The 13,256-nt window shown below is 41.0% G+C and overlaps 2 protein-coding genes across 2 annotated transcripts; one reads left to right on the plus strand and one right to left on the minus strand.

Annotated features, from left to right (window-relative positions):
• The first annotated feature begins 32 nt into the window (after nucleotides 1-32).
• On the plus strand, nucleotides 33-4,643 carry dnajb12a (DnaJ heat shock protein family (Hsp40) member B12a). The gene is made up of 9 exons (XM_083696388.1): nucleotides 33-168; nucleotides 737-914; nucleotides 1,160-1,305; nucleotides 1,510-1,683; nucleotides 1,780-1,862; nucleotides 2,261-2,370; nucleotides 2,499-2,671; nucleotides 3,762-3,906; nucleotides 4,048-4,643. Exons 1-8 carry the CDS (start codon nucleotides 36-38, stop codon nucleotides 3,881-3,883), a joined length of 1,119 nt encoding a protein of 372 aa, XP_083552514.1. The 5' UTR covers nucleotides 33-35; the 3' UTR covers nucleotides 3,884-3,906; nucleotides 4,048-4,643.
• Nucleotides 4,644-5,421: 778 nt separating this feature from the next.
• On the minus strand, nucleotides 5,422-6,382 carry LOC310822445 (DNA damage-inducible transcript 4 protein-like; the record flags this gene model as incomplete). Its single annotated transcript, XM_083694782.1, has 2 exons — nucleotides 5,422-5,933; nucleotides 6,229-6,382. 2 exons carry the CDS (start codon nucleotides 6,380-6,382, stop codon nucleotides 5,422-5,424), a joined length of 666 nt encoding a protein of 221 aa, XP_083550908.1.
• Nucleotides 6,383-13,256: the final 6,874 nt, after the last annotated feature.

The raw sequence follows: 13,256 nt of genomic DNA on the forward strand, positions 1-13,256 counted from the left end.
GCGTCCAGAGACGAGTAAACAGTTCCGCTGTCGCGATGGAATCAAACAAGGACGAAGCTGAACGGTGCATTAATATTTCTCGAAATGCACTTAGTAATAATCAAAAAGACAAAGCCCGGAGGTTTCTTGAGAAGGCACAACGCTTGTTTCCAACTGACCAGGCCAAAAGTAGGTCGATTCTCGCTGTAACTAGCTTGTATTTCATTTCTGTTGGTGGGCCATCACTGCAGATACAAATCTGCAATGGCTAGCATGAATCCATCTCGCCCTAGCCAGTTACTTGGATACGTGGTACTTGTAGTTTGTTTTGCTTCCTATCATATTATCATCGATGTCAAGGTATATTGATCGATGTCCATTGGTGAAGTCTCTAAATTTGCTGTCATGCTGACAAACGTAATCGGTAACATTGCATAACTAGCTAACTAGCCACTTTCCTGGCTTTCTTACTAACGTTGTGATGATCACTTATGCTGGCTTTTAAAGACGCTGGTAGCACCCTAATCCATGCCATGGATGTGTTGGATTATGTAGCCGCAATACAGTACAGCACAGTACAGTACAGTTACAGTAGCTGCGTTGTAGCTGGCTACAAAAAGAGAAATCTTCTCAGAGAACCTGTCAATTATTGATAGCTCTTCCTCGGATTACAAGCCTAATCTTTTAATTATTTTCCTTGTCATTTTCTGCTGTCACACAGAGCTTTGCTAACGTAACCCTTGTCCTTGTCTCCCAGATTTACTAGAGTCCCTTGAACAGAATGGGAAACCTCCCGAAGACACAGACAATCCTATGAACGGGGATGGCTCTGGAGTAAAACACCGTAACCATGGAAATCATGCTCATACTTCAGGGCAGAGTGGCACAGACTCAGCCAAACCATACACCGCAGAGCAGCTGGATGCTGTGAAAAAGTGAGTAACATACACCTTTTACTTTGTTCACCGGAGAGAAAAGTACAGGAGCGGATCTGATATTTTTCGTCCCTGTCCTGGCCAAGATTGTCAATAGGGGAAACTTTCACGTACATACGTGTAGGCCTATACGGTCCATAGCATGAGATTAAACAGGATGCATTGTTTGTTTGCTTGTCCCTCTGTGTATGTTTGCCTGCTACACAAATTCACTAACTTTCTCTGGTTCCCCTCTGTATCTGAAGAATAAAGAGTTGTAAAAACTACTATGAGATTCTGGGAGTCGTTAAGGAGGCCTCTGAAGAGGATCTGAAAAAGTCCTACAGAAAACTGGCCCTGAAATTCCATCCAGATAAAAACCAAGCTCCAGGAGCTACAGAGGCATTTAAAGGTGAATTATTGGATGTTCCTCCATGGTGCACAATGAATGGTTATTTATCACTTCTTAACTGACTGGACTATGACATTGAATTGTGGCTTGTAAGTTTGCAAATGGTTGCTGGAGTACAGAACAGTTTATGTTTGGCTGACTGGCTTGTGTGTGTGTGTGTGTGTGTGTGTGTGTGTGTGTGTGTGTGTGTGTGTATTTCTCCAGCTATTGGGAATGCGTATGCTGTACTGAGTAACACAGAGAAACGGAAGCAGTATGACCAGTATGGGGAAGAGAGAGCACATCCAACCAGACACAGGCACCAGCGCCAAGACTTTGAGGCTGATATCTCGCCTGAGGATCTTTTCAACATGTTCTTTGGTGGAGGCTTCCCATCCAGTGAGTTGGCCAATGGAAAATAGTATTTGTTTACGTAATACGGACCTGGGTGTCTGTTCATGTGAATGTTTCTCTATACGTTGCACTCTTTTCCAGGTAACGTTCATGTTTACAGAAATGGCAGAATGCATTTTGGCCATCAGCAGAGACAAGAGAGGAGAGGAGATCAACAGAGAGATGTAAGTGAGATAAATAGAAAATTCAAAAATAAATTCAAAAATACTTTGTAGATTGATCCATTGTGTGAACCCTATGTAGTGTGATCCAGATGCTTGGAGAAAGAAAAGGAAGAATAATGGGAAAGAGATCCAGTGGCTGACAGTGGGAGCTCATTACATTAACATTAATATATGTTTTAGGGCATTTCTGCTTTATTGGGATAGAGACAGTAGAGATTGACAGGAAGGATGGGTGAGAGAGAGGAGGGATGACATGCAGGTTATGTCGATGGCCGGAATCAAACCAGGGACCTTGCGATGATGGTATGCGCCTTAGTGTGCTACACCACTGAATGCCCCGAGCTCGAGCAGATCTGACTGCGTTTGTTTTTGTTTGTGTTTCTCTCTGTCCTCCACAGGGAGGTCTGGCTCTGTTTGTCCAGCTGATGCCCATCGTCATCCTCATCATCGTTTCCGCTCTCAGCCAAATGATGGTGTCCCCTCCCCCTTACAGCCTTAGCCACCGCCCGTAAGTGTGACCTCGCTCCTTTACCTTGGAACTCAGATCAGAGTGGTGGTTCTTTGTGTGATTTCAATCGGGAAGTAGAAGAATTTGCCCCATTTCCTCTTCCTCTGTTTTGTCATTCCGTGATGCAGGTCGGCGGGCCACACTCACAGGAGGCAGACGACGGCTCTTAAAGTGCCTTACTACGTGAGTGACAGCTTCGCTGAGGAATACTCCGGAAAAAATCTGAGGAACATAGAGAGGAGCGTGGAGGAGGACTACATCTCCAACCTCAGGAACAACTGCTGGAAGGAAAAGCAACAAAGTAAGTGAGAGAGACCCCCTAACCCTAACCTGTAACCCTAACCCTAACCCATAAAACCAACAGAGTAAGTTAGAGAGACCCTAACCCATAGAACCAACAGAGTAAGTTAGAGAGACCCTAACCCATAAAACCAACAGAGTAAGTTAGAGAGACCCTAACCCATAGAACCAACAGAGTAAGTTAGAGAGACCCTAACCCATAAAACCAACAGAGTAAGTTAGAGAGACCCTAACCCATAACACCAACAGAGTAAGTTAGAGAGACCCTAATCCATAGAACCAACAAAGTAAGTTAGAGAGACCCTAACCCATAACACCAACAGAGTAAGTTAGAGAGACCCTAACCCATAACACCAACAGAGTAAGTTAGAGAGACCCTAACCCATAGAACCAACAGAGTAAGTTAGAGAGACCCTAACCCATAACACCAACAGAGTAAGTTAGAGAGACCCTAACCCATAACACCAACAGAGTAAGTTAGAGAGACCCTAACCCATAGAACCAACAGAGTAAGTTAGAGAGACCCTAACCCATAACACCAACAGAGTAAGTTAGAGAGACCCTAACCCATAACACCAACAGAGTAAGTTAGAGAGACCCTAACCCATAAAACCAACAGACCTTTAGCACATCGAAATGTTTGATTTCTGTGAAGACGGTGAGTACAACTTAAGTGTGGGTGGAATCCTAACTCAAGATTCGCACATGTAAATCGAATCATCACGCAAAGTTAGCATCGACATCAATGCAAGATTTACACGTCGGTGCGGCTCTTAGGATTCCACCACGTATGATTAACTCACAACAGTTTGGGATCATTATTGCAATTTCTTTCATTGGAATGTTGTGAGTGTCTCTGACACTTCACACTTCATGCCATTGCTTTACTATTATTATTGTTTCCTGATTTTGTTATCATTACACTGCAAATTAATATCGATATTGTTTGATTGTTGCGTTGTTGAGGAGTTGCTTTCCCTAAAGCGTTCCATCATATTGTATCCTGTATATTGTGTAGATGACCATTAAAATTTGATTTGAGATATAGCATTTGACATATTTTGTGTGTGTATGTTTTCTTTTTTTCCCAGAGGAAGGCTTGCTGTATCGTGCTCGTTATTTCGGGGACTCTGACCTGTACCAGAGGGCACAGAGAATGGGCACTCCGAGCTGCTCCAGGCTGTCTGAGATCCAGGTCTTGCTACATGGATAGAAACAACTGACACACAGATAAGGGTGAGTCCATACATTTATAATTATTATTATTTTATTTCAATAACTACTTATTTGTTAGTTTTTTGTTGACAATCCATTTAATCCATTCGGTACTGTACTATATGTCTTGGTATGTGTAATTTGTTAATTTGTATTCCTTAGGTTATTTGGTACTTGAATTTAATGAGAGGAAATCGATACATAATGCTCTGTTGAAGCCCACACAAATTGGAGCATAAAATTGCAGCAATCCAAAAGAATCCGAAACGCCTTACACCCCGTGGGCTACAGACAGCATCAGGGAACCTCTGCATTTTCCTGTGGACTGACTTCCTGTAGAGCTGTGTAGAAATGGACAAGGCAACAGCTGGTTTTTCAACACTCGTGTCTTCAGGCTGGAGGAAATCTAGGTGCCGTCATGGTCTTTTGAAAATGACAGCATTACTGTTTTGGAATGGTATACAAAGCTGCTGAAATAAAGCCGTTTTTAAAAAAAGTTTTCATCCATATTTTGAGGAACCGAAAGGCCTTCTCTTAGACATCTGAGCCAATAAAAACTGTATAATTTTTTTTTATAGTTTATACCTGTATATATGTTGTACTTTTAACAATGCAGGGCTAGATGGAGTTATCAAGCTTATGTCATTAATGATATAATTTAATGTACCCTGTGGATTTGCTTGTGGCCTGTTGGATTATTGAGATGAGTATTGAATATGATTGCACAAAGAAAATAAATCTGTATTTATTCAATTTAAAACCCTCTAAAAATCTGTGTGAAATGTGTTTCTTTTTATCTGAGTTATGTTTTATTGTTATAGCATGATTGTCTGAATCTTTGCAATGTTTTGTGCAAAATATTTTCACTAATGTTTTGAAAATGTCATGTTATTTTTTATGCATTTGTTTTAGTGAATATATATTATGTAGAACACCCAACTACACAACAGGGATGGTTGCTCAGAGCTGAAGTATTCGCATTTGATTTGTGAACTTCCTACTTTAAGGAATGGATATGTATGTACATGGTGAAACTGAGATGATCATTACTGTGATTAATATTTGCAAGAAAGTTGACTACACAAGACAGTTTTGAAAAATAATGTATTTTTTTTCAAGTTTTGCAATGAAAGTACAAAAAGCAGTACAGGTTTTAAAGGTAAATATTTGAGTATCAAATACATAGACAAACTGTATAGCGAATAGCATGGTTTCACAGTCAACAAGAGCAGAACTTATGCTCAAACAGTATGCACCGACTCAGAGCATGTACCTTGGTCTTGGTTGTTCCCACACGTATGTGGAATAGCTGCCATAGGACCAGATACTTGTTTTATAGAAAATGTGGATATTTTAGGTTCAAGAGTACTGTACAAAAAGGAACTTCAACCATCAGTTCCTGCATCGTACGCATCGCTATTCTCGCAATATATTCCATCACCATGAACATACAGGTATATAAAAATAACTTGTGTGCATTGATTTCTGCAGCAGCTTTTCTATTGTTCCATTCAGTGAAGTCTTCGGCGAGATTAGTCAGCACTCTTCAACGAGCAGCTCTCCTGAACTATACAGCTTCCTTTTGATAGCTGTGAACCCCGTGCTGAGTTTGAGAGTGTGTGCATGTCTCTCTGTCACATTCTGAGTTTGGGGGTACTTGCCCCCCCTGAACAGCCTCTGGACCTTGGGCCACAGTCCCTCGACCTCAGGCCTCAGCACCAGGGTAAGATGGAAGGTAGGGACCAGTTCAGGGTCAACAGCTATCTGTTCCACACGACACAGACCACCCTGGTCCCCTTGCTCCAAACACAAATCAATGAGCGCCCCCTTGAGGCCACAGGGCTCACTAGCAGCCAGGTGAAGGAGCTCCTGTCCAATATTTGTCAGTAGAGGGCCAGGTAAGACAAGTTTGGAGCACTTCAGGACATAGTCAGAGGCGTCTGTGAGACTTTGCGCGATGGTCTCAACTACCTGTGCACACAAAGTCTCCTCCGGATCATAGAAGAAGCTGCTCTCTGAATCTGTCATTGACATGTCGGTAACAGATCCTGGAATAGAAAGAAAATACAATATGCTTTCATGTTCATTCAATATATTGGAATCGTCCATTCAATTATGTAAATTTGTATTACCATGCAATTATATCAGTCTCTGAAATGCAGTCTACAGCCTGCAACTGATTAAGGCTGTGTTTTCTTTTCATTGAATGAATCAACTCTACAATTTAGAATTTCAGTATCTTGAGCAATGCATGCTTGTGTTAGCGTTCCAGATTTTAACAGTATTTGTTGCAAGTTTGCAACATACCCTGAACAAAGGACAGCTCGAACAATACAAACTTACCAGAATCACTCATACTACTGTTTTGATCCGTGTCTGCCTGCCTCTTCAGTTCGATCAGTTTCTGCACAAGATTCCCCCAGGATGGCCATTTGGAACCTCTGTCGTCCGCTGGGGACGGAGGAAAACTGTCATAATGGCTTGAATTAAACGCCATTCTCAAATTATACCCGATGACAGTACAATCAATTAAGTGCTATGGTGCTCCGTCCTCCACAGAAGTGAAATCGCAATACACCGTTAGAACAATGGGACAACGGCGCTTAAATAGTCCAGAGTAAACTCTCCTCTCTCCTCCCATTATATTTCCATAACCAATCAGGGATCCTGGCACGTAGCGAACGTAGCCTGCCTAGTAACATTTTGGAGAAATGTATGTGCCCCATCCCCCAAGGTTTCAATGAAAGTTATTCAAACATTCCAAAAGACTGGATATCTATTCTTACCTTAAAGAATTTGTATTTTTGGAGTAAAGTGAGTTCAATGCAATAATGATAGCTCTAATCAAATGTGCTAAATCCGAGAATGTGTTTGTATATATATATAAAAAAGAATTGTATGTAGTGGATGTATGTAGTGGATGATAGTGCTTCTAGAACTTTCGGGGGCATTCTAATTCGCTTGATTGATTTGAGACCTCTGGCCCACCTCCACCACCTAGCAAACGAGAAGTTCCCCACGTCGCTGAATTCCTGCAACTAGTTTGATCCTTGTTATCCTGAGTCCTAATGTCTAACTATAGACTTATATTAGCTGTGAATGACACGTTTATGTCAGAACTATGACTGTCACAATCTGTAAAGAATGATACAGATCTGACGAACACGAAGCTAAGATAATTTAGTTCATCTTGTTAGTTAGAATGTCACTGTCCCTTACAATCAACGTGCTTGCTCATAGCCTTCTGAATCACCCATCCCCCAAGAGTAGTTTTCTCTTTTTTAATGACGAAAAGTGAAGTTGAATTAAACACACCTACTGTCGGCTATATTGTATTGAAAACAGTGTTAAAACATATTGGGATTTGGGATGCTTTGTTTGATATATGTCGAGAAACATGCTTGCCCCATGCTACATTTGCTGATATTACTATGCCACATTATGTTATTGTTATATATTATTATTATTATTATTATTATTATTATTATTATTATTATTATTATTATTATTATTATTAATGCATTGTTAATGGTTTGATTGTTGCGTTGTTGAGGAGTTGCTTGTCCTAACGAATTTCACTGCACTGTATATTGTGTACTTGACAAATACAATTCGATTTTATTAGATTTGTTACTTCAAGTCCTATACATTAGCAGTCAGTTAGAGATCTCATGGTTATCATGATTAAGTGGCTAAAATGTCAATAGTCATGCCCAACATGTAACACAATATATATCCACACGGTGGTGTCATTGAGCCACTTTGAATCACCCTCTCCTGTAGGAGAGACATCATCCTTTGGACTCCCCCTCAGCTTGTGATGCCTGAAGGATGTATTGTAATGTTATGGAGGAGGTGAAATAAAGGGTGACAAGCTTTGTGTTCTTACAATCCACAAGCAGCCCTGTGAGAGCTGTTGGGGGCTGCCCAGCCCGAGGTCGTAACATGCTTGCTCCTTGAATAAAACATTCACTGATGGGTGGTTATAAGCATGGACTACTGGGCGCTTTTTTACATCAGAGAGGGTGGTTAATTGTGGGATACTGGGTTTGTTTACATTTTAGAGGAGGTTACTGAAAACTGTAATTGCTTGTGTGTAATGATCTTGTCCCCTTCAGCCCGATTCACAAGGCATACGAGATATCATATCAAATCAAATCAAATCAAATTGTATTGGTCATGTACATCGCATACAGCCATAAGTGAAATAGTGAAATGCTTTTGGAATCTCGCTCCTCTACAACAACAATCAAACAAATGACAGGGGTGTCATGTATGTAGCAGTAATAAACAGTAACAGTAACAGATATGTGTGTAACAGATATGTAACAGATATGTAACAGATGTGTAACAGATATGTAACAGATATGTGTGTAACAGATGTGTAACAGATATGTAACAGATATGTAACAGATATATAACAGATGTGTAACAGATATGTAACAGATGTGTAACAGATATGTAACAGATATGTAACAGATGTGTAACAGATATGTAACAGATATGTAACAGATATGTAACAGATGTGTAACAGATATGTAACAGATATGTAACAGATATGTAACAGATGTGTAACAGATATGTAACAGATATGTAACAGATGTGTGTGTAACAGATGTGTAACAGATATGTAACAGATATGTAACAGATGTGTAACAGATGTGTGAGTAACAGATATGTAACAGATATGTAACAGATGTGTAACAGATATGTGTGTAACAGATGTGTAACAGATGTGTAACAGATATGTAACAGATATGTAACAGATGTGTAACAGATATGTAACAGATATGTAACAGATATGTAACAGATGTGTAACAGATATGTAACAGATATGTAACAGATGTGTGTGTAACAGATGTGTAACAGATATGTAACAGATATGTAACAGATGTGTAACAGATGTGTGAGTAACAGATATGTAACAGATGTGTAACAGATATGTAACAGATATGTAACAGATGTGTAACAGATGTGTGAGTAACAGATATGTAACAGATATGTAACAGATGTGTGTAACAGATGTGTAACAGATGTGTAACAGATGTGTAACAGATGTGTAACAGATGTGTGTGTAACAGATATGTAACAGATGTGTAACAGATATGTAACAGATATGTAACAGATATGTAACAGATGTGTGTGTAACAGATGTGTAACAGATATGTAACAGATATGTAACAGATGTGTGTGTAACAGATGTGTAACAGATATGTAACAGATGTGTGTGTAACAGATGTGTAACAGATATGTAACAGATGTGTAACAGATGTGTAACAGATATGTAACAGATGTGTGTGTAACAGATATGTAACAGATATGTAACAGATATGTAACAGATGTGTGTGTAACAGATGTGTAACAGATATGTAACAGATATGTAACAGATGTGTGTGTAACAGATATGTAACAGCTGTGTGTGTAACAGATATGTAACAGATGTGTAACAGATGTGTAACAGATATGTAACAGATATGTGACAGATATGTAACAGATGTGTGTGTAACAGATATGTAACAGATATGTAACAGATATGTAACAGATGTGTGTGTAACAGATGTGTAACAGATATGTAACAGATATGTAACAGATGTGTGTGTAACAGATGTGTAACAGATATGTAACAGATGTGTGTGTAACAGATATGTAACAGATGTGTGTGTAACAGATATGTAACAGATATGTAACAGATATGTAACAGATGTGTGTGTAACAGATGTGTAACAGATATGTAACAGATGTGTAACAGATGTGTGTGTAACAGATGTGTAACAGATGTGTGTGTAACAGATATGTAACAGATATGTAACAGATGTGTGTGTAACAGATGTGTAACAGATATGTAACAGATGTGTGTGTAACAGATATGTAACAGATGTGTAACAGATATGTAACAGATGTGTAACAGATGTGTGTGTAACAGATATGTAACAGATATGTAACAGATATGTAACAGATGTGTGTGTATCAGATATGTATCAGATATGTTCCTTCTTTAGTTGATACAGTGAATGTATACTCAGCTTTGTGCAACAGGTTACAGGAGATCCCAGGCAACTGTGTTTATTGAGCAGTTAGTAACCATAGTAACACTGTGACTTATTGATCTAGGGTCGACATGTTGCTGGTCTCTATCAGAGAAGGAGAGAAAAGGAGTTCTAAGTCTAAATAATTCTAAAATAAATAAATAATTCAGCTGAATGCCAAAAATGTAAAATGTAAATGTAAGTGTAGAAATGAGTGACTAGTGGATGGTGTGACGATACAGATATATTTGTGTAGTCTGAGTATTATGATGTTGTTATTATATATGAATATCTAGGATGTAGAGGAGGTTGGTGGAGGTAGAAATCAGAGGACGGGCTCACCACTCAGAAGCACTGTATATACCCTGACCCTTCACAAGGGGGGGGGGGGGTCAGCACTCAGAAACACTGTATATACCCTGACCCTTCATAAGGGGGGGGGGGGGGGCTCACCACTCAGAAACACTGTATATACCCTGAGGGGGGTCAGCACTGATGGGGTCATGATTGGTCATGGGACTGCAGCTCAGTACCCTGGCTACCTCTACACCCCTGGCTACCTCTACACCCCTGGTTACCTCTACACCCCTGGTTACCTCTACACCCCTGGCTACCTCTACACCCCTGGTTACCTCTACACCCCTGGTTACCTCTACATCCCTGGTTACCTCTACACCCCTGGCTACCTCTACACCCCTGGTTACCTCTACACCCCTGGCTACCTCTACACCCCTGGTTACCTCAGTACCCTGGCTACCTCTACACCCCTGGCTACCTCTACACCCCTGGTTACCTCTACACCCCTGGCTACCTCTACACCCCTGGTTACCTCTACACCCCTGTTTACCTCTACACCCCTGGTTACCTCAGTACCCTGGTTACCTCTACACCCCTGGTTACCTCTACACCCCTGGTTACCTCAGTACCCTGGTTACCTCTACACCCCTGGTTACCTCTACACCCCTGGTTACCTCAACACCCTGGCTACCTCAGTAATTTGAACCCTGTCTTTATCTGTGCTGTTGCGTATTGAGCAGAGAGAGCAGCCAGTGACTTTCTCTATCTCTATCTCTTTCTCTATCTCTTTCTCTATCAAATGGCATCCTGCTTTTGCATCTGATAATCATATATTTAATGTTATATAAGCAGTTTAGTTTGGGTTTGGCAAAATAGGGCATTCACCAGAAAACTTCCTGCGAGAAAAGACTTGATCACTGGCCTCTTGAAGGGAGACATGGGCTGTGGTTGGAATATAAAACCCTTTCCCCAAAGTGTTTACTTTTCCTTTCTTCCACTCTTCCTTTCTTCCACTCGTCCACTCTTCCACTCTTCCTCGGTCATTTGTAATGGACTGATGATCAGTAAGGAACATGGTGGGAACTCCCTCTTTCTCTTTCTCTTTCTCTTTCTCTTTCTCTTTCTCTTTCTCTTTCTCTTTCTCTATCTCTATCTTTATCTCTATCTCTCTCCGGCCCTGTGTCTGTGTGAGTCTGGCTCTAGTTTGGAGCAGACTGACACAGTGGTGCTCCATTTAAGCTTTGATTTATTGCTGGAGGAGGCAGAAACGGAGCTCCAGTCCCAGGAGGACAAGAGAAACTGTGATGTTTGGCAAATCTTGCTGAGACCCACCATTCTCTGTCCCCCCACTAATACTTTACACTTTAGATATGGCCGTGCATTTAAGCTTATATGTAGAGTAATTGGAGACTCTGTTCCAGACTGGGTTAGTTTCAGAGAGAATATAAGCAATAGGGGTCATCAGTTGATGCCACGTTAAGTGTTGTAATTCTCAAACACAACAATCTTATCTGGTAAATGATAACAGCATACAGCAATGTCTACAGAATGCAGAACTAGTTGACTTGCTAAAATAATCCTATGTCATAAGCACTTTCTACAGCCGAACTTGGGATGAACAGCTAAGCGCTGCCTTTCGAAGTCCTCGTGATGGATTGCAGTGTATTGCGGGACAACCTCAGCAGTGTATTGCGGGACAACCTCAGCAGTGTATTGCGGGACAACCTCAGCAGTGTATTGCGGGACAACCTCAGCAGTGTATTGCGGGACAACCTCAGCAGTGTATTGCGGGACAACCTCAGCAGTGTATTGCGGGACAACCTCTTAAGACGGACGGGCCGATAATTGGGCCCAGATTCTGCTTTAATTTGATTATACATTTATTCTTGTTTATCTCCTTGTCATGTGTAGTATGTTATTCTGAACTGTGATCTGAACATATCCACAGACAACTTCAAGGTGTTACCTATCAAATGGCATCCTGCTTTTGCATCTGATCATCATATATTTAATGTTATATAAGCAGTTTAGTTTGGGTTTGGCAAAATAGGGCATTCACCAGAAGAGGTTAAAACTTCCTGCGAGAAAAGACTTGATCACTGGCCTCTTGAAGGGAGACATGGGCTGTGGTTGGAATATAAAACCCTTTCCCCAAAGTGTTTACTCTTCCTTTCTTCCACTCTTCCTTTCTTCCACTCTTCCTCGGTCATTTGTAATGGACTGGTGATCAGTGAGGAACATGGTGGGAACTCCCTCCAGCTCCTACTTAAAGTAACCAATCATCTTCAGTGAGTGAGAGAGAGTGAACGAGAGCATCCTTTGGGAGGGTAGAGAACCATCCAACAACCTTCCATGGGGGGGGGGGGGGGGGGGCGTGGGGCGGTGGGGGAGGGGGGGGGAATCCTTCAGCAAGAGGGGTACAGAATCAAGGGGTACTATCATCTCACATACATTCATCTCGCTATACCATCCAAGAGCAGTTCACCAACAAAATGTAAACAATGGAGCAAATGGGGGCTGGAGTATATATATTATATATATTAAATACATATGCAAATAGTACTTGATTTCTATTCCATGTATTGATTCCATAAGAGCGGCATCATTTTTGTAAAACATGATTTGAAGCCATACATCATTTGTTTACAGTCTGGAAAGGTCCAGGACATTTTAAGTCGGCCCCCCTTTGTGTATACACAGTCAACAGCCACAACTATTCTGCTTACAGCCGTGATATAAGGCTTGTTAACCTCGGGCATTCTGCCCATACAATACAATGTCTGTGTAATGATACCTGATTGGTTCTCTAAAGAGTCTCATTATCTAATTAGATGTCGCTGGCCCCAGCATAATGTCATGCAGCAATAGCCATGTTCATGAACTGAATTGTCCATTCATTAATTCATTAGAGAGAGAGAGAGAGAGAGAGAGAGAGAGAGGGGAGAGAGAGAGAGAGAGAGAGAGAGAGAGAGAGAGGGAGAGAGACACAGAGAGAGAGAGAGAGAGAGAGAGAGAGAGAGGGGAGAGAGAGAGAGAGAGAGAGAGAGA

This window comes from Argentina silus (genome assembly GCF_951799395.1).
Source record: "Argentina silus genome assembly, chromosome: X".
Classification (NCBI taxonomy): domain Eukaryota; kingdom Metazoa; phylum Chordata; class Actinopteri; order Argentiniformes; family Argentinidae; genus Argentina; species Argentina silus.

Coding starts and splice junctions, on each gene's coding strand:
- dnajb12a (XM_083696388.1), top strand. CDS start 36: ATGGAATCAAACAAGGACGAAGCTGAACGGTGCATTAATATTTCTCGA. Junction 1,863..2,260: donor GAGGAGATCAACAGAGAGAT/GTAAGTGAGATA, acceptor TGTCCTCCACAG/GGAGGTCTGGCTCTGTTTGT. Junction 2,371..2,498: donor TACAGCCTTAGCCACCGCCC/GTAAGTGTGACC, acceptor TCCGTGATGCAG/GTCGGCGGGCCACACTCACA.